Raw genomic sequence first — 18,666 nt, 5'->3', positions numbered from 1 at the left:
AAGCAAATGTGGAGCACTGATCCTTTGCTAAGTTGGGATACTTGCTGGGTAATTGTCCTTCCTCAGTAACAAACACAAATTCTGGGGTCTTGTGAGTTGGATCTGATCTAGTGCTGGTGTTGCTGTAGGAAAAGTCATTTTTATAGGTGCTTTCTTCACTCATGCTCTGAGTTTGTGAAGGGTTGTTTCTGTGCAGTCTCCAGTGATATAGTACCCAACCCTGGTGAAAGATTTAACCTTTGGACTTCCCCCTGCTTTGCCAGGAGGTAGAGTCTGGCAGCCTTCAGCAAATCCCAGGGCTCTGTGGTGACATGTTGAACAAAAAGGTGTGCCCAGAGATCCTACAGGTCACTCTCCCTAGGCTTGGTTGGAATCCTGGAGCTCTGACAGCCACTCCAGACCCAAGCCAGCAGACATTTGTGTGTGTTTCTGTGTTGATGTGTCTGTGTCAGCCTTCATGGTGAGTCAAGACTCTGTTTTCCAAGCTGAAGTGTTACTAAAGTAGAGTGATGTGTGACATGATCAAGCTCCAGCACAAGAAATTCAGATTGTACAGCAGGAAAAACTTCTTTACCGGATACTTAGAGAAGGGACAAAACCTCTGTTCTTTGAGATTTTTCAAAGCTTGCCTAGAAAAGCTGAATGGAGATGTTCAAGCAGCAGGGTGGATGAGATCTCCCAGTTCCCTTCCTTCCAAAAGTCCTATAATTCTACAAAGTCAGAGCATTGGAATCTCTGCCTTCTTTTTCTCTTCAAAATAAAGATAATCCTCAACCAGACTTCCAGGCTTCAACAAGTAAGAAAACAAACAAACCCCCAAGCAAATAAGCAAGCAGACAAACAAATAAAACCCTAAGTAAACAAGCAAGCAAGCAAAAAAAAAAAAAAAACCCAAAGCCAGAATGAGTCTTTTTTATTTTATTCCTTAGTTGGCAGTCAGCCTCACGATTTGTGTGGCTTTAATAATTTTTTTAAATGTTTTTGACCTTGGCTGGTAATCTGTAGTTTGAGTGGAGTAATTTGCTAGCTCAGAATTACTATACATTTTCAGCACCTGGAAAGGAGGAAAATGTCTCAGGTAAAGGTGATGAGAGGGGGTTCTAACTACATGCAAGACCTGTGTTTGTTCCAGGAGCTGTATAAAACTTCTGGAAGTTTTGGAAATAGCTGTTCTGCTGTAAGCTTCAAAAATAAAAGCAAGGTGCCTTTCATGAAGAATTAAAGCAGTCATCTCTCCTGAGCCACTAGGGACAATGAAAGTGAAGGAGGTGAAACAGTTAAGAGAGTTGCAGAGCTTATCACATGCTCTTGTTTGGGGCAATGTTCACTTTCGCTTCGCCGGGGCACTCCAGCTGATCTTTGTTGGGATGGCACTTTGCTGGGATGGGCACTGAGCCCACCTGGGACAAGGCTGGAGAACCAGATCCATGGTTTGATCCTGCCTAGCAAGTAAGCAAAGAGAAGAGGGAAAAGAACAAAGAAGGAAACAGTAAATCTGTGGCAGGCTGGCTCAGCACCTTTGGCACCGTAAGCTTTGAACTGTGCACGCAGCTCGTGCCTTATCTGTGCTTCACATTCCCAGCCAGCCTGTGCCCTCCTGCCATTCGCCAGCCTGTCCTGCAACCAGGCATTCTGGGGGCACCATGAGTGCAAAAACCAGCTCTGGAGGTGAGGAAGAAGCCTCAGGGATGAGGAATGAGACCTTGGGAGAGGCCAAAAGGCGACAAGTGATCCGTGTTGCCTACGTGATTGCAGCCCTAGACCTGACCTTACTCTTCATGCAGATGGGAGTCATGCCTGTGAGTATGGGTTCTCTTCCTTCACAGCACACTTCCTTCAGTGCTGGCCTCTGCAGTGTTCCAGCAAAGCCAGAAGACAGCTTTTAGCAGGAAAGAGGAAAGGTATCCTTGAAACTGAAAGGAATACTTGGTGTTCTTCCCAAGCAGGCAGGCTGTGCCTCTGTTCAAGGTACAGCCAGGCCATAAAAGCTGCTCTATTCCTTGGGCTGCAGTAGCACCTAGAGCCCTTTCCTGGCCTGAGGGCTCTGGGTGAAGCTGACATGGTTTGTGTCTTCTTGCACGGGTGTGAGTGACCCACCGAGCAGCTATCAGAGGTTTCAGATCAAAGGTGGGTTTTCCTGAGTGCATAATTAACCAGCTCATTGGGATTAATTGCTTCTCACTTACTGGACTCTTCTGTCTGATTTCATTGAGGCAGTGAGGTCTTTTGGTTGGAAAAGACCCTGTAGGTCATTGAGCACAATCAGAAACCTAACACTGCCAAGTCCATCACCAAACCTTGTCCCTGAGTGCCACATCTACATATTTTTAAGACATCTTCAGCATCTTCCCTGGTCACTCTGTTCCAGTGCTTGACAATCCTCTTAGTGCAGAAACATTTCACAATATCCAATCTAAACCATCCTTGGCACAGCCTGAGGTCATTTTCTCTTGTCCTATTGCTAGTTATTTGTGAGAAGAGACTGACCCCACCTGGCTACCAATCCCTTTCAGGCAGTTGTAGAGAGACATAATGTCTCCCTGCACCTCCAGGCTGAACAGAAACATGACACACCAAAAACATGAATCAGAAATAATTCCCATTGGCTCCTCAAGGTGTGCATTTGTGTTTTCTGCAAGCTCAGGCTGTGGGTGTGCCACCCACTAAAGGCAATGTTTGCTCATGTTGTACTTGCATCGATTCTGGCTTGCTTGATTAAACAACAGCTCCAAGACTTTTCCACAGTCATCTTCCAGAGGGTGACTGGGGTATTCCAGGGGCTGGAGGCAGGAAGGCATTTAAAACTTCCCTTACCCACCTTAGCAGTTGCTGAGTATGTTCAGCTGTGTTGAACTGCAAAGGTAAATGGTGATCCAAACTTGTCACCTGGTGCAAAATTGATGGTTTTGATCACATCTCCCTTCTTCAGGGTGTGGGACAGACATTTGGTCTTTATTAAGCTGCCAGTGCCTGGCCCAATGAAGATTCCCTCTATAGGGGGGAGAATTGAAGGCAGTGGTTGTTTGGAGCTGTGATCCTCTCCACACAGATATTAAGATGTTTATTCATAAATATAACATGCTTCTTTCTCATTTATTTGTTGGTTTTGGGTTTGTTTTTTTTTTATTTTATTTTGTTTTCGTTTTTATTTTTAGTACTTGGCAAAGAGCCTAGGTTTGGACTCAGTGGGGTTTGGCTATCTCCAGACCATCTTTGGTGTCCTCCAGCTCGTGGGAGGTTACATTTTTGGCAGGTAAGTGAGAATGATTCTCATGACCCTTTGCATAGCTGAAAAAGGCCAGGCATTTTTACACTTTCATAAAAATCATTTAGCTCTGTTTTGTGGTCCTGTTGAAATGTTTGAGGATTTTATAATGAGCAAGGGAAAAATAAATGCTATTATTAGAAATACTGCAGCATAGAAGCAGCCTTTATATTAACTTAGCTGCATTTTAATGACACACATTTAAGTGTAACAATATCCTGGGAATGGCCTTAAATCACCAGAGTCCTAGAGCCCAGCTTAATCCTGCAAATGTTTTATAGTCATGTGTAATCTTAGAAATGTCTTGTGATTAGGAAACAAAAAAAAAAAAAAACAAAACAAAAAAAATGTATTTATTGATGGTAAGTACAGTTGTCAATTTCAATAATTGAAGGTTGTGTCATTTCATTAGCTGAATCTGCATCCATGTGCAATAAAAATTTAGACTTGCACAGACCTTTAAGAACTTCTAAGAATGTTTGAAGAATATCTATAAACTCACCCATGAAAATAAGAAAAGAGTGGAAAAGACTTGGGGTTTCTCCCTCTTTACCCCATGGGACAGATTTTCTTCTTCCTAGTGAAATGTAAATAGCCCTGAAAAAATTGAGTGGTGGGAGAATACATTCCTAAAGACCAGGAAAAACAAACCCCTGAAAGATATGTGTAATTCAGTGGCAGAAGACTAAAATGACACTGAGAAAAGCTAACTTCTCTTCTTGATCCTGCTACTGATCAACAAATCAATAAATGGATAGGGAGCTGCTGTGTGCTTCAGTTTACCTGCAGGGAATTTACTTTTCTGGCTGATGCAGATTGAGAGCTCTACAGGATCCTCTGGTGCATGGAGTGTGGCACTTTGAGGATCTGATCTCAGCCCTTGGACACATTTTCATTTGATTCTACAGTAGTGCTTGCTAGAAAATGCATTTCTAAGAATGGAGATGGAGCAAAGGGCCTACTTTTAATGCTTTTCCTATTAATACACAAACCTAGAGTAGTATTTCTGTCCTGGATCTGGTGCCATCTGAAATGTGGCTCTCCTCCATGCATAATTCACTAATATCCAGAATCACTGCTGAAGGGAAGGAAAATGGCAAACCAGAATCTCTCTGGGACTGAAATCTTTGCCAGATTGAAGTCAAAATTTGCAATGTAGGTTTGAGATAAAAAAGGATTTTTCTGGACATGAGACTGCTTTGATGGCAGTGTAGGGATAGATTAAATAGAAAACAGGAAGAAAGGGGATAAGAGAGAATGTATTTCTTAGCTCAGTTTTTCATGTTCTTGCTTGATGCTCCTAAACAGACATGAAAAGATAAAGCACTGTCTTTTTACTTTTAACTAACAAAACAAATAAATCCCCATTACCAACAATGAAATGATTTGTGGTCTTTAGGTTACAAACAGCAAATGTAAACTGCCCTGGCTTACATGTAAACAGCAAAGTTTTGACCTGTATCTCTCCCTCAACACAAAACCTTGTAATTACTTAAACTTAGCTCTGTTTATAGACCAACCCTGGCATTTTTTAGGAGGTTGTTCCTCTTAGTGTAAGCACAACTAAATGCAATGCAAGATAGTGTTCATCTGCTAACTGCAACATGCAGCTTCAACAAGGTGAAGGAAGGAGGAATTGCAATGAGAAATTCTTTCTAAGGCCTGTTTTATGGTCACCTTAGCCCCTGTTGCTCAGAACCCTTTCTGTGGAACTCTAAGACCTTGTCCAACTTGACTTTTTAAGCTTTTTGGAGTTGAATTACAGCAAAGAGTCAGAGCTGGGTCAAAACCTGATCTGACTGGGGGTTTTGCCTGTTTGTGTTTTGGGGCTTGGGGGTATTGTGGTTATTTGTTAGTGTATTTAGTTGTGGTGTTGTTTTTTCCCCTTAAATAGGACCAAAATTAATTAACTATTGAGAAGTCTTTTTGTTTGTTGTTTAAAACCTAAGGAGAAAACTGACAACCTTGTGCCATTTCTGCCCCAGGTTTGCAGATCAGTTTGGTGCCCGAGCAGCCTTAATCCTCTCCTGTGCATCTGGGAGCATCTTCTTCCTGCTCATGTCCCTCTCCACCAGCATCCCCCTCCTCTTCCTCTCCAGGCTGCCTGCAGTGTTCATGCATGGGATACCAGGTAAGGTCAGTCAGGGGTGAGGAGCTTTCCAAATGCATTTTACTGCATGATTCCCCCACTTCTTGCCTGTTTTGGTGCAAGTCAGCAGGTTCAGGAGCAGGAAGAAAGCAGGAGGAACATGTCATGGTCCTCAGGGATGGAATGGTGGGATCATGCTGTGCTTATCAGTCTGAGTTCCAGGCCCATCTTCCTGTATAATCTTGAGGAAATTGGTTGGCCTTGATTGTCCAGACATGGGTGCAAGTCACTTGCTGGCAGCAGAGTTATCCCAAACTTTCCAGCTGCCTTCTTGCAACCAGGATGTTTTACATGAAAGCTTTTCCCTTTCTCCTGGTAAAATTAGCACACTGGTAAAAATTAAACATTATTACAAAAACACCTTCCATTACCCACTAAGCTGTTCTGTTTTGGCTGATGTTTCCTATTTTTTTCATGCTACTAGAAGCCCATGTAACTCATGCAAGAGGAATCAAGTTGATAATGTTTCCTGTCAGTTGTGGTTTATTTGGGTGGTTTGAATGGTTCTGTTTCTCATGCCTGGTGGGCTGTTGGGCCCAAAACTGATGGACTATGGGGCTCCCAGAGAAGAGTGACTGTGCTTATTTAGAGCCCTCTTCCATGCAAAGTATGAAAATTAAAAGCTGGGGAAATTGTCTCTAATCAGAAACCAGCCCAGAAAAGTTTTAATTGGGGAAAAACAGAAAAAACAAACAACGATTAAAAAAAAAAAAAAAAAAATAAAAAAAACCAAACAAAAAAAAACTCACACCACCAAAAAGGTGTTAATGGCTTAGCAATAATGGCTTACCATGGGAGCTGCTGGCACATCTGCTCAAACCCTGTGGCAAGGCTCTTTTAAGGGATATTTTTCCCCCCTGCAGGTGCTCAGAAGGTTATTACAGATGTGACTGCTCCTTCCCAACGAGCTGGTGCTTTGGGGAAGCTGGGCCTTTGCTTTGGAGTGGGCATCATTGCTGGCTCTGCCATGGGAGGTGTTCTGTCCACCAAATTCGGGTGAGTGTCCTGTTGTTTGCTACTGATTTTGTTGCAATCATTGAAGGAGCTGCTAAGGGATATTTCACTGCCTACAGCTTTTGATGCTATCTTACTCCTGGTGGCAGTAGAGGACCATACCAGAACTCAGAATTTTGCTTTCCATGCTGCTACAAAGAATACTCCCACTGTTTTCAAGATCTTGCTGAAAATCTCACCTTCTGCCTGGATTGAGAAGTGGATTCTGTTTTTCTCCTGATTGTCATGTCTTTGGAGCTGAGTGTGATGAAAAGCAGCTTTTAAGAAATGATATTAAGGGCACGTGGCTGTAATCTCCTTGGAGGATTCCCCAGCATTGCTCTAGTGGGGGAAAAATATCCCTAGTGAACTTTCAGGCTTTTGTTTTGCTGTACTTCTCTTTATTATGGATATTTGCTTCTGCAAACTCAGCCTAAAATAACTCTACAGTATAGGATAGAGGGTAAAAATCACTCTCAGACTTGTCCTAGTGCCATAAGCACTGTGGACTGTGCATGGTCCTACATCTCCTGGGTGTTCTGCATGAGGCACAGTGGATTGTGATGTGGGGTGACATGTGTTGCTCTCTGAACCCCTCTGTGCATCCACATGCATTCAGGTGCTGCAGTGATGCAATTTTGTGTGTGAAATCCTTTCACTTTCACCTTGTAACCTTAGAGAGCAGCCTAAAAAAAAACCTGTTGGCTGCTGCACCTTGGCAGCATTGGCCAAGTGACACAAAACTGACCAGGAGGATTAATTTGGAGTTATTACATGGTTGCATAAAATTAAAATTGGAGACATACATAATACTAACTGATTAGATTTTAAAAGTACTTATAGGCATTGCTGGCTTAGGGCTGGTTTTAATAAGCATTACTGCCATTCCTAGGTAGGGTTTGTTTCCCTGCCATTCCCAGGCTGGTGTTGTTTCCCTGGCATTCCCAGGCTGGGGTTTGTTTCCCTGGCATTCCCAGGCTGGGACTGTTTCCCTGGCATTCCTAGGCTGGAGCTGTTTCCCAGGCTGGGGCTGTTTCCCTGGCATTCCCAGGCAGGGGTTTGTTTCCCTGGCATTCCCAGGCAGGTGTTGTTTCCCTGGCATTCCCAGGCAGGGGTTTGTTTCCCTGGCATTCCCAGGCAGGTGTTGTTTCCCTGGCATTCCCAGGCTGGGGTTTGTTTCCCTGGCATTCCCAGACAGGTGTTGTTTCCCTGGCATTCCCAGGCTGGGGTTGTTTCCCTGGCATTCCCAGGTTGGTGTTGTTTCCCTGGCATTCCCAGGCAGGTGTTGTTTCCCTGGCATTCCCATGCTGGGTTTGTTTCCCTGGCATTCCCAGGCAGGTGTTGTTTCCCTGGCATTCCCGGGCAGGTGTTGTTTCCCTGGCATTCCCAGGCTGGTGTTGTTTCCCTGGCATTCCCAGGCAGGGGTTTGTTTCCCTGGCATTCCCAGGCTGGGGTTTGTTTCCCTGGCATTCCCAGGCAGGTGTTGTTTCCCTGGCATTCCCATGCTGGGTTTGTTTCCCTGGCATTCCCATGCAGGTGTTGTTTCCCTGGCATTCCCAGGCTGGTGTTGTTTCCCTGGCATTCCTAGGCTGGGGTATGTTTCCCTGCCATTCCCAGGCAGGGGTTTGTTTCCCTGGCATTCCCAGGCAGGGGTTTGCTTCCCTGGCATTCCCAGGTTGGTGTTTTTTCCCCTGGCATTCCCAGGCAGGTGTTGTTTCCCTGGCATTCCCTGGCTGGGATTTCTTTCCCTAGCATTCCCAGGCTGGGGTTGTTTCCCTGGCATTCCCGGGCAGGGTTATTTCCCTGGCATCCTGCGGAGGGCAGCTTCATCCCGCTGCTCCAGCCTGCCAGCCGAGCATCCCTGCTCTGCAGAGCCGGGGAAAGCATCTGCCGGCAGCATTGGGATCTGTGCATCCCCTGCAAGGACGATATTAGGAATTTGTTAGCAAGGGACGAGCTCTGCCGTGCTGGCAGCGCCCAGATGTGCAGAGGGTCGATTTGATAAACACCCAGATAACCAGCAGCTTCGGGCTCATTATTCATATGTTAGCAGTGCTTTGTATGCAAGAAAGGGAGTGGAAATCAGTCTCAGTTCCTCAGCTGATGTCATTTTGGTATTATTCTTCTGTATTGTACTTACCATTGATGTATTTGACCTAAAGAATGGGTCTGTTATTGTGTTCATTGTTGGAATAATATTTGTCAACCCTTATTTATCAAGGGAGCCCTGGGGAAGTTGAATGTCTTGTTCTGATTTGCAGAGCATTTTTTGGATCTTAGATCCTGACCTCTGCTGTTGAGCTGTAACTTCCAGCTCCAGCCCTTTCTCTTCTCTTTCAAGTGGTACATTTTCCCCCTATGTTTTCCACAACTTTGATAGTCAAATTTCACCACCTGAGGATGAAGTATAAGCCAATTTAAGTCGTAATCTTAACCATTTGAAAAGTGTTTTCCTTTTTGTATGCTTTTTTTCTTCTTTTCTTAATTGGTGTTTTCTGGTAATTGATCAGTCGGGTCAGGATTGTGGATATAAAATACCTAGCTTGAAAACAACTCCTGTAGTTCAGCTGGGGGCTACTCAGGTTCTTGGAGAGTGCAAACTCCCAGCAGTTCATCCACAAAAGATGACTAAGAAAAGGAGTTCTGTTTGCACCCTGCAGAGATTCTCCCTCCCTGTACACTTTCTGCAAATTTGGTATTTGCAGCAGACTTCTGTGGCAGCCCTGTGGGTGAAAGGTGAAAGCAGGCAGCTGGATTAGTTTTCAGAAGTGGAAAGATGAGTCTAGGTAGTTAATTACAGAGATTTCATCCTTTCTTCTGGGACTATGATTAATTACATTTGGCTGCTTTTTTCTTTCCCTCTAACAAGGCCGTAGAGAATCTCTGCATGACCCAAGAATTGTTTGCTTTCTATGGACACGGAGACATTTCTTCATTTTAGTGACTCAGCTGTAGGTTCAAATGTCTTGGAGCAATTATTCTTTTGATTACAGCAGGTTTTGGGGATAGTTTGTTGGGTTGGTTTCTTTTTCCCCTAGCTGTGCTATTATCCTTCTTCCTCATGGGGAAAAGAAGGAGTTTATTTGCCTGGAGTAGGGAATAGCTTTTTTTTATTTTTTTCAAAAACCCATTTGAACAAAGTCCTCTGGCAGGGAATTTCTCATGGCTTCGTGGCAGAGTGGAAAAACTGTGGGTGTTGAAAGGGCTGAAGGTTGGGAGCAGGGAAGGCGGGTGGGAGCATGGCAAAGGGTGAAAGGGTTGTGCTCCATTTCAGGACAATGCAGGGCATTCTGCTGCTGGGAGCTGCTCCTGCTCCCTTCCAGCAAAAACTGTGATGTTTCTCTGCCTGGGATGATGCTGTTCAGCCAAGCATCAAGGACTGGTGAGGCTTGTACAGGCATTGCTTTGTCCTTTGTGTCACCCGGGGGAAAGGGAGGTGGAGTCTGCTTGCCAGCAAGCAAGTCACCCACGATCTGCAGCATGGTCTGTCACTGCTGGCTGAGCCCTGTGGTGTCCTGGCAGGAATGGGGACAGGAGAGGAAATGCTTGTCAGGGGGCTGATGCCCTGGGGAAGGTGCAGACACCCTCAGCTGTGGCCTTCTCTGAAAAAATAAAACAGAATCTAAAGGTTTTTTCTTATCACTTACTGTGCATGGCAGCTGTCTTAATTTGGCAGCCACGGCTCCAAAAGTTTATCTGTAAATTCTGTGATAGAGGATCATGGATATTATCCTTCAACAACTTGTTGGTTCAGAAGTCAGGTCTAGGGCACTTCTGTCCTCCATTCCCAGCAGCAGAGTTTTCTAGTTCTGATGACTTGTTTAACCTATTCTTGAACCTAAGAAATGTCTCAGCACACTTTGGGTGGAGTCCATCTAATCTTAGACATCTACAGGGGAGAACAACTACACCTTAAATTTGCTGTTCAGACTGTGGTTGACAGAGAGGCACAGGTGGTCCTACAGCATCCTTTAGCTCCTCATGAAGCAGTCCTGGAGCACCTCAGGGTTCAGTCTGCTTCCCAAGCTTGTTCCTGCTTGACACCCAAGTCCCAGAACATATTTCTGGCCATCAGCACACTGTACCTGTGGTTGAGGTCCTGGAATCTGATGCTGGATTGTGAACTTTCCAGAAGTCACCAGGATGCAGGTCCTGAGTAGTTTTCTGTCTGTGCTGCATCCACACAACAGATAGGTCTGCACTAAGCTCTTCCCCAGCTCTTCTTCCTGCAAACCTCTAACCTGCCTCCCACATCTTGACTAATTTTTAGGCTTTCTGCTGTGTACCCACAGGAAAACGGCACCATCACTGCAAAGGTGCCCTTTTGTTCCCCTTTACCCCATTTTCAGGGAACCTGGTTCTGCTGTGCTCTCCCTACAGCCCCTGGTGTGCACTCCAGAGGGAGTGAGAGAGGTGTGGTGATGGGGCAAGAGCTCCTGCTTGGTCCTTCACCCGTAGGTGGGGCCCTTTCCCAAGGGAGAAAGAGTGGGGTTTAGGACAGGAGCCAGCAGCTCCAGCCTTGTGGCTGCCCTCAAGGGTGTGGGGTATGGCTTAGGAGGGCTAGGCTTGGGCTAATGGGGGGGCTGTTGGCAGCCCCTTCCTCAGCCCTATCAGATGTGCTCCACATTTTCCTTCAAAACCCTCATTCCCACTTAGCCTTCTACAGGGATTATACTGGGAGGGCTGTGAGTGTGGCTGTGCCAGCTCACAGGGTATGGTGCCCCTTTTCCCACCAGCACCCTCCTACCTCCTGGGCATCTCCACCTTTAGGGGTTAGCTGCTTCATTTTCCCAAAGTAACCACGGTGAAAATTCATTTTAGGAAAAAGGAAAAAACATCCAGAGCTTCTTGCTGTGACAGCCATGGGAAGAGGCACTCCTGGCAGGATTTGCCTGGTGTCCCTCCACGGGCTGACAGCAGTTACCCAAGCAAATAGGAAGACAGAAAATAAAAGGCAGAGGGGAGAGGATATCTCCAGGGGAGCTAAGGAAATTTCCCTGCTGCCTTTTGCAGCTTCCATCGTGCCTGTGCACTGGGGGAGGCTGCCCCACGCCTGCAGTCAGAGCGAGGGGGCGGCGGGTGAGCGAAACCCTGGTTTGCGTGCGTGGTCACCAGATCACAATCAGAAGTGTGTGTGTTTGTGGGGTCAGCTCTGCTGAACAGTGATGGATGTCTGAGCACTGCTCCCCTCTCCTGATGCTTGGAAAGCCCTGGGCTCCTGTGCAGTGCAGGGCCCTGCCTGGTCTGTTGTTAACTCTGTCCCTGCTAGGCTGCGTGCAAAGGTGGTGGCTGATTTTTCTCGTTCAGCCTGGCTTAACAACCCCAAGGAATAAGTAAAAAAACCACAGTGGAACCAAAAGAGGAATTTTATAAAAAGGCACAAGGTATTTTGGGTCTGGTCTTGCTAGCAGAAGGAGTTGGAGGGCTGGACATGACCTGCACAGCCCAGGTTGCACAATGAGGCAGTGTCTGCTCATGACTCACTGGAGCTTCAGCTGCTCTTCCCACTCCTGGAATATTTCACGACTGGGCAGCAAATCCAGCAGTATCACTGGGGATTGAAATCCAGGAAAATACTGTTTTCTTTGTTAGCAGAAAATAGAAAGTACAGAATAGCTTGTGGTTAAGTCCCTGAATTGGGATTTGGGACTTGGCTCTGCTGTGATTTTCCCGTGATGTGAGTAAGTTATCCCATCCCTCTGCACTGCTGTTTCTCATGCATAATACAGGGCAATGAGATAGTGTTTCCTTCCCTCATCCAATACATTTACAATATTGCTATTTAGATCATACAGCCTTTGGGTTGCAGACTTTCTCTATCATGAGACATGCTCATGCAAATATCTGCTACCTTGAGGGAATACATCCTGCTTTTCCTGGATGTATTCTCTTTTTCATCCCCTGGTGCCCTGGGCAGGCAGAGTCTTTGTAAGCCCAATTACCATCCCATTCTGGGGGGCTTGTTTCTTTTTTTTCCCTTTTTTTTTTTTCTTAGTTTTTTTAAAGAGTCAGTGCCAGGTTGGGTTTTTTTGGTCATGGAAGAGTCCCAGAGGCTGTGGGCTAAAATGCAGGGCTGAGCCCAGCAAGACCTAGCAGAGTGACCTCCAGGGCAACCTGAGGAGGCTCTACCTTCCTCCCTTTGTGTTTGTACATATTCAAATGGGCAGCTCTCTCCTTTACTTCTCCTAATCCTTTTGATTCAAAGGGTCATGCTTATGTTCAATTCTGCTCTGCTCCAGTGAACAAACCCAGCTTTGTGGTGAGGCCAGGGCAGGAAGGATGTGGTGCTTGTGTGGGAAGGAGCTATCAGACAAGGGAGGGAGGGGAGGTCGGGATGAACGGAAATGTGCGGATGTGGCATGTGAAGGGTGGACTAGGAGGAGCTGGGACTCCTGGAGTTAGGGAATGAGGAGTGAAGCTCTGCAGGAGACAGACTTAGTGATTTTAGATGTATTGTGTCACCTGGGGCAGTAGGGTTAGGACACCAAGGGGCTTGGGCTGCGAGGAAGGAGTGTTTCCAAAGCAGACCTTCATTGCCAGAGGGGAGGAAGGGACAGCACACCCACTGCTGCTGCTCTCCTGTGACTGCTGTGAGGGATGGGTGGGAAAGCAGCCCTTTTGTAAAGCTTTGGTCTTGGCTTTCAAGCCATTCCCTGTGCTTTTCTCGGCCATTGCTGCTGGATTGGTGGGATGAGCAGGAGGCTGCTGGGCAGCTGGAGAGATGCATTGTCACAAGGTGCCAGTTCACTGGGCCAGGCTGAGGGCCAGACTGCTTGAATGGGGTGTCTAGAATGAAATTAAATGGGTGTGACCTTCTCATGAACTACACCAGCTTCCGTGGCCCCACCCAGGGTTTTTGTTTCCTCTCAGTCTCCTCATGAAATGCTGCTCACAGCCAGGCCACCAGGGCCAAAGGTATGTGAAGCATTTGGGCAGTGGCCAGAAGGCAGAGGAGCTTCTGAATGGCCATCTCCAGGCTGCCCCTGGCACTTGCTGGGGCTTGTCTCTTCCTCCTGACAAACCCTGGGATAGTGCAGCCAAGCAAGAAGGTATTTCCAGCATCAGAAACTCCTCAGTGCTCCTCAGAGTCCGGTCAGTGAGCAGCTGGAGTGCATGGAGCCACTGCAGGGAGCTCTCCTGGGCTGGATGAAGAGATGACCAAGGATTTATGGGCCAGGATTAAAGGGAGGAGAGGACAAGTGACACAGCCTGGGTCTGCTGTAGGCCATCCAGCCAGGGTGACTGAGCAAATGACACCCTCTGTTCAGATAGCAGTGGCCTCGTGTTCACAAGCTCTGGTCCTGGAGGGACAACATAACTGGGCATGGGCAGTGCAGGAGGAGAGAGAACTTCCTGCTCCAAGCCATACAGGAGCCAGTGAGGAGAGGTGTGATGCTAGACCTTCTCAGCAGCAAGGAAAGGCTGGTGGGGAAGGTGAAGCCCAGGGACAGCCTTGTCTGCAGTGACCATGGAATGGTGGAGTTTGAGAACCTTAGTGCAGCTAGGTGCAGAGCAAGCTTTGTGCCCTGGGCTTCAGGAGAACAGAATTTGGCCACTTCAGGAGAACAGAATTTGGCCACTTCAGGGGTCTGCTTGGTGAAGCACCATGAGATAAAGCCTGATCTAGTAGGATGAGCCCCTGCCCATGTCAAGAGTGTGGAAATGGGTGATCTTTAACGCCTCTTCCAGCCCCACTTGTTCTGTGATTCTATCAAATGTTCTCTGTAGCATTCATATTAGAAGCTCCTGACTGCTTGGGCTGAGCCAGGACATTGCCATAAGCACTGCTGGCAAACAGAGATGCTGATCCAAGAGGAGGGAAAGGCTCATGGTGGGATCTGAGAGGCCAGGCACCATGGTGAGAGTCCATTAGTGCACAGGGTGTGTGGAGCCAGCAGTGTGTCTGTGCCATGGCACACGCTGAAACACTCCCAGCTTGCCCAGTCAGCATTTGCAGGTGGCAGAATAACATTTTATGGGATTGTATCCCACTTGGATATGCAGCAGCAGATTTGGAAGAGCAGCATGTCTTGTTATTAACTCAGGATGACCTGAGAGAGACAAAAGCCTTATATGTTCATTCAAATTATTTGCTTTGGTTTATCATCATGTAAGGGGTTTGGCTCTGCTCTCCAGCTGCCCACTTACACAGAAGCAGTTGCCAGCCTTTCCAGAAATGACTGTGATTTTCTTCATCTCCCACTTGGGGATGTCTAAAGTGGATTTTCAGCAGATAGGAATTTAGCACTTTTGGAAGTCTGATCCATTTAATGTAGTTCAGGATCTGAAAACTGTGAGAGATTTTGAGAAACAGAGGTTTTCTTTGTTTAGCTGCTATTACAGCAACTGTTGCTTCAATTTTAATTTCTTTTTCTTTGAGGAGAGGGAATTGCATATCCAATTCATTGTGGTCTATATGCAGTATTAACTTTATCAGTCTCCCTAAATATTCCTTTATTCCATTATATTCTCAACTAAAACTTTTGGTCTAATTACATCTCTACAAAACTTCACTGTGAATCCCTTTGAAATCTGCACCATTTTTATTTTTATGGGATTTGGTTCAATTCTCTTTCACCCCAGGGTATGTGATCTGAGACATATTGAAGTCATTGTAAGTGTTTCCTTTGAGTTTGGTTTTAAATCAAGCTCCGGGTAAAGAAATTTGTAGAGGAAGGAAGGAAAGCCCCAGAAACCTAAAAGATTCCTGCAGGATATTTCTTTAGAAGACCCTGAATAATTAGAAATCCCCTTGGAAAAGCCATCTGGGGAGCATCTGAGCAATGCTTACAGGAGGCCAGTCTTAAATGCTGTTCTGAGACTTTTAAAAAAGGGGAGATGAAAGACAGTAATGGTTATTAAAGCTGAGGATGTTCATGCATCAGATGTTTAAACTTACTTCCTTCAGAAGCTTGGAGAGGCTCTTTTCTTATATAAAGCTGTAAAACAGATTCTGTCTTGTGTGTGATGGGGTATTTTTCCCCCTTCCCTTTCCAGCTGTCCGGACACAGTTGGATATGAGACAGATGATGGATCAATTCTTCTGGCTAATGCTTCCCAGTGCAGTCCTGGTGGTTTCCCAGTCTTTCAGGAATTACTTTTCATGACAGAAAGAGGCCTTAGTCTGGAGAGACCTACTGATGTTTAAAAAAAGAAATTTTTAAAGCATTTGTTAATTGGCTCCTTTTGGGTAACCAGAGGAGCCTGTGGTTGGTGACACCAGGCTCACACCTCGCTCTACACCCACGTGTGTTCTCATTGCATGTGATTACATGGTCTGGGATGTGTAATTGCCTGATTGTAATCTGCACACCCTACCAAAAGTTGCATCATTTTGATTTTGTCTGTGTGGCACACACTTTGCAAACAGAGGCTCTTGGCCCTTGAAGGATTATATAATTTTTTTCCTCAAGCTAGATTAGTATTTTTTAATTTTTTTTTTTTTTATTTTATTTCTTGGAGATGAAGGTTCAGCTGTGGCAGGGAAGAATTTGCAATAGCTACAGGAGTACATCCAAAGTGCACAACTCCTCTGAATAGCAGTGGAGATGAATCATTTCAAGGTTTTTCAGAACACAAACTCTTCCTTAAATATTGCAGCATCCAGTGTGAGCAAATCCCATTTCTTCTTCTCCAGCTATGCTGGTGAGAGGCCGGGTGCCCACTGGGAAAGCAATCCAGAGCTCTGTGCACTAGTCACTTACCTCAGCCTAACAGGACCCAAGGTCAGATGATGGAAAAAGGAGTGACAAATACCTACCAAGAATAATCCAGCTGGGAGATAAGGCCTCACCTCTCTAGGGGGATGTGCAGGGAGCTCAGTGGTGGCACCCAGTGAGGGGGAAAGCACAGGAATGCAAATGGCACACTGTGACAGGGCAGTGAAGCCATCTGATGGCACACTCAGGCCCTCTTCTACTGAGAACTGGGATCTATTTCTGGACTTTGGAAGGGAGCCATCCAAAAGTAAATGTTTAGTCAGCCTTGCAAGCTGTCTGAAATACGTGACGTGCCTGTGACAGGGTGATTTTATGGGGATCAGGCTGACCTTCCTTTGTCAAATGTGATTCTGCTATAAAGAAAGTCTACAGTCAAAAAAGTTGATAAGGGTGGGAGAAATTTAGTTGTCTTGAAAACTGAGCTGCAGTGGAGAAGAGGGAGTCTGCTTCTTCTGCAAGCACTCATAAAGGGCATGGAGGGGCTTTCCCTGACTGGAGGTTGTACCCTTCAAAACAAGCCCTAAATCTGGGGTTCTGGAACAAAACTGGGGCTCACTGCCAATATCTATCTCAGGTATGAGTGGAGCCACTTGGCTTTGAGTTAGGGCAGGCTCCTTGCTTGGAGCAGGAGCTGTGAGGGCAGGGAGGAGGGAGTGCAGAGCCAGACTGGGCTTGGTCACAGTGCTGGGGATGCCATGGCTGCTGGAAAAAATGGGGATGCCAGGGAGCAAGAGCCAGGGAACATGTGGGGTGAGAGCAATAGAGGCACCAACCTCTAGCTCAAACTGTGGGTTGGGTTTTGTGGCTGGGTTTTATTTCATTTGGGAGAGGAGAGAGCTACAAAATGTGGATCTGGGTTCAGGTTACCGTTCTGCTCCCCTGGGCTATTCCAGGTGTTCAAATATGAACTTTTGGCCCAGGCCCATCTCTAATTAGGTGTATTCTTTAAAAGTATTTTCCTTCCTTGGCTCCTGTGCTCTTGGCTTGTCTCCACTAGCCCTCTTTGCTGTGCTAGAGCACGGTTTGCTGGGTATATTAATTGAACTGTTTACACACCTGGTTTCCTGCAAGAATAGACACCTAGCTCCTTCTTTTGAAAAGACAAGCCCAGAGGCTGTAAACAGGAATTGTGCTATGTCTGGAAAAGCTGAACTGCTGCTTATCTGCACTGCCTGGGGCTGTGGGAGCAGCAGCAGCAGCTGCTGCTGCAGACATGGGTCAGTTGAGCACGGAAACCAGCCTGTACACTCTTCCCACCAGTCCTGTCCTGCCACCCAGCTCAGGTCCTCTAGCAGCTGAGGAGTCACCTTCTTTGCTTCTTTCCTTGTGGCAGTGACAGGAGAGGCCCCACCTGGCATTTGGGTCAGCTCAGATGCATATTTGTCTTGTGTGTGAAAGCTGGGCAGTCATCCTGCAGTTCTGTCCTGTGCAGGATGCTGAGGGGACCCCTCCTCTCCTTTTATGGCTTTACCTTCCAAGGTTGGTTTCTCTTGAAGCTCCCCAAAAGCAGTGGTGTCTTCATCACTCATTTTACTCTTCTAGTCATGGCCAAGGGATATCTTTCATAAAACATTGTGTGGCTCAAAAAATGACTGTGGAAAATAAGGTTGGTAAGAGTTATGTGGCACAGAGCAGATGGAATCATCCCTCATGGTCTCTTTGGGTTTAAAAGACATAAGCATAAACATGTGTCAGTGCACAATTTTGCTTTCAAAGTACAAGAGGATTACCTTAAAACACGCTGATGTTTGTGGTCATGCTCTCCACCCCTGGATCCTGCTTTGCAGCTGCTGTTTTAATGAGTGACATTGAGTTTTACTTTGCTGCTTCATCTCTTTGCTGAGCATGACTTGCACTTCAGCTGGAAGGTACCAGCTCTGCTGATGGGCCCTGGAATCTTTAACTCTCTGCACTGCTTGAGGTTCCCAAATCTGAAGGAGTTCCCCCCAGGGCAGGCCCTGGGGAAGGGGCATGCAGATCAATGGGCTGGGAATAGGGAAGAGGAAATCAAATGCACCTTAGGGCAAAATTTGAAATCCAAATTTCCAGTCCAGCTAGGAATGGAAAGTGCTGCTGTTCCCAAAGTGCGGGGCTGGACTGCTGTGACTCCAAAGGGACACAAAGTCATCCACTGGGGAAATGCAAGAAGGCAGGATAGTGGCTTTGGAGAACACCAGCCCCTCTGCCCAGGAGCAGCACAGCCCCTAATCACCCAGCCAGCAGTGACTTTGTCGTTGAACTTTATGTTGGCTTTGGTCCCTGCTTGGCTGCTGCTGTTGGTTACACGCCGTGAGTGTTACAAGCTGGGAAACGTCAGCTCTGGAAAAGGGGCCTGGAAGGATGAAGGTGGCAGGTACTTGAGTCAAAACCCCTCACAGAGGAAGAGAAGACTTGTGCTATCACCCTGCTTACCTTCCTCCTGCCAATCAAGGGATCAGGGCTTGCTGGAAGCCCGTGGCTACCTGCAGCCAGCGGCACAGTCGCTCCTGCTAATGGTATCAAATCAAGCAGGAAATTATTTTTGGAGCAGTGAAGCATGT

At 46.5% G+C, this 18,666-nt stretch overlaps 1 protein-coding gene across 1 annotated transcript in view; it reads left to right on the top strand.

Annotated features, from left to right (window-relative positions):
* Positions 1-1,309: 1,309 nt before the first annotated feature.
* SLC22A18 (solute carrier family 22 member 18) overlaps positions 1,310-18,666 on the top strand; it is a 56,822-nt gene continuing 39,465 nt past the window's right edge. Inside the window, exons 1-4 of the mRNA XM_056493464.1 lie at positions 1,310-1,799; positions 3,156-3,253; positions 5,251-5,396; positions 6,278-6,410. Of these exons, the coding sequence (XP_056349439.1) occupies positions 1,644-1,799; positions 3,156-3,253; positions 5,251-5,396; positions 6,278-6,410 (533 nt within the window). The 5' untranslated portion in view covers positions 1,310-1,643. The remainder of the gene's footprint in view (positions 1,800-3,155; positions 3,254-5,250; positions 5,397-6,277; positions 6,411-18,666) is intronic.

Source organism: Oenanthe melanoleuca, chromosome 5, assembly GCF_029582105.1.
Source record: "Oenanthe melanoleuca isolate GR-GAL-2019-014 chromosome 5, OMel1.0, whole genome shotgun sequence".
NCBI classification, from domain to species: domain Eukaryota; kingdom Metazoa; phylum Chordata; class Aves; order Passeriformes; family Muscicapidae; genus Oenanthe; species Oenanthe melanoleuca.
The sequence above is the reverse complement of the archived record's forward strand: the minus strand, read 5'-3'. Positions and strand labels throughout refer to the sequence as shown.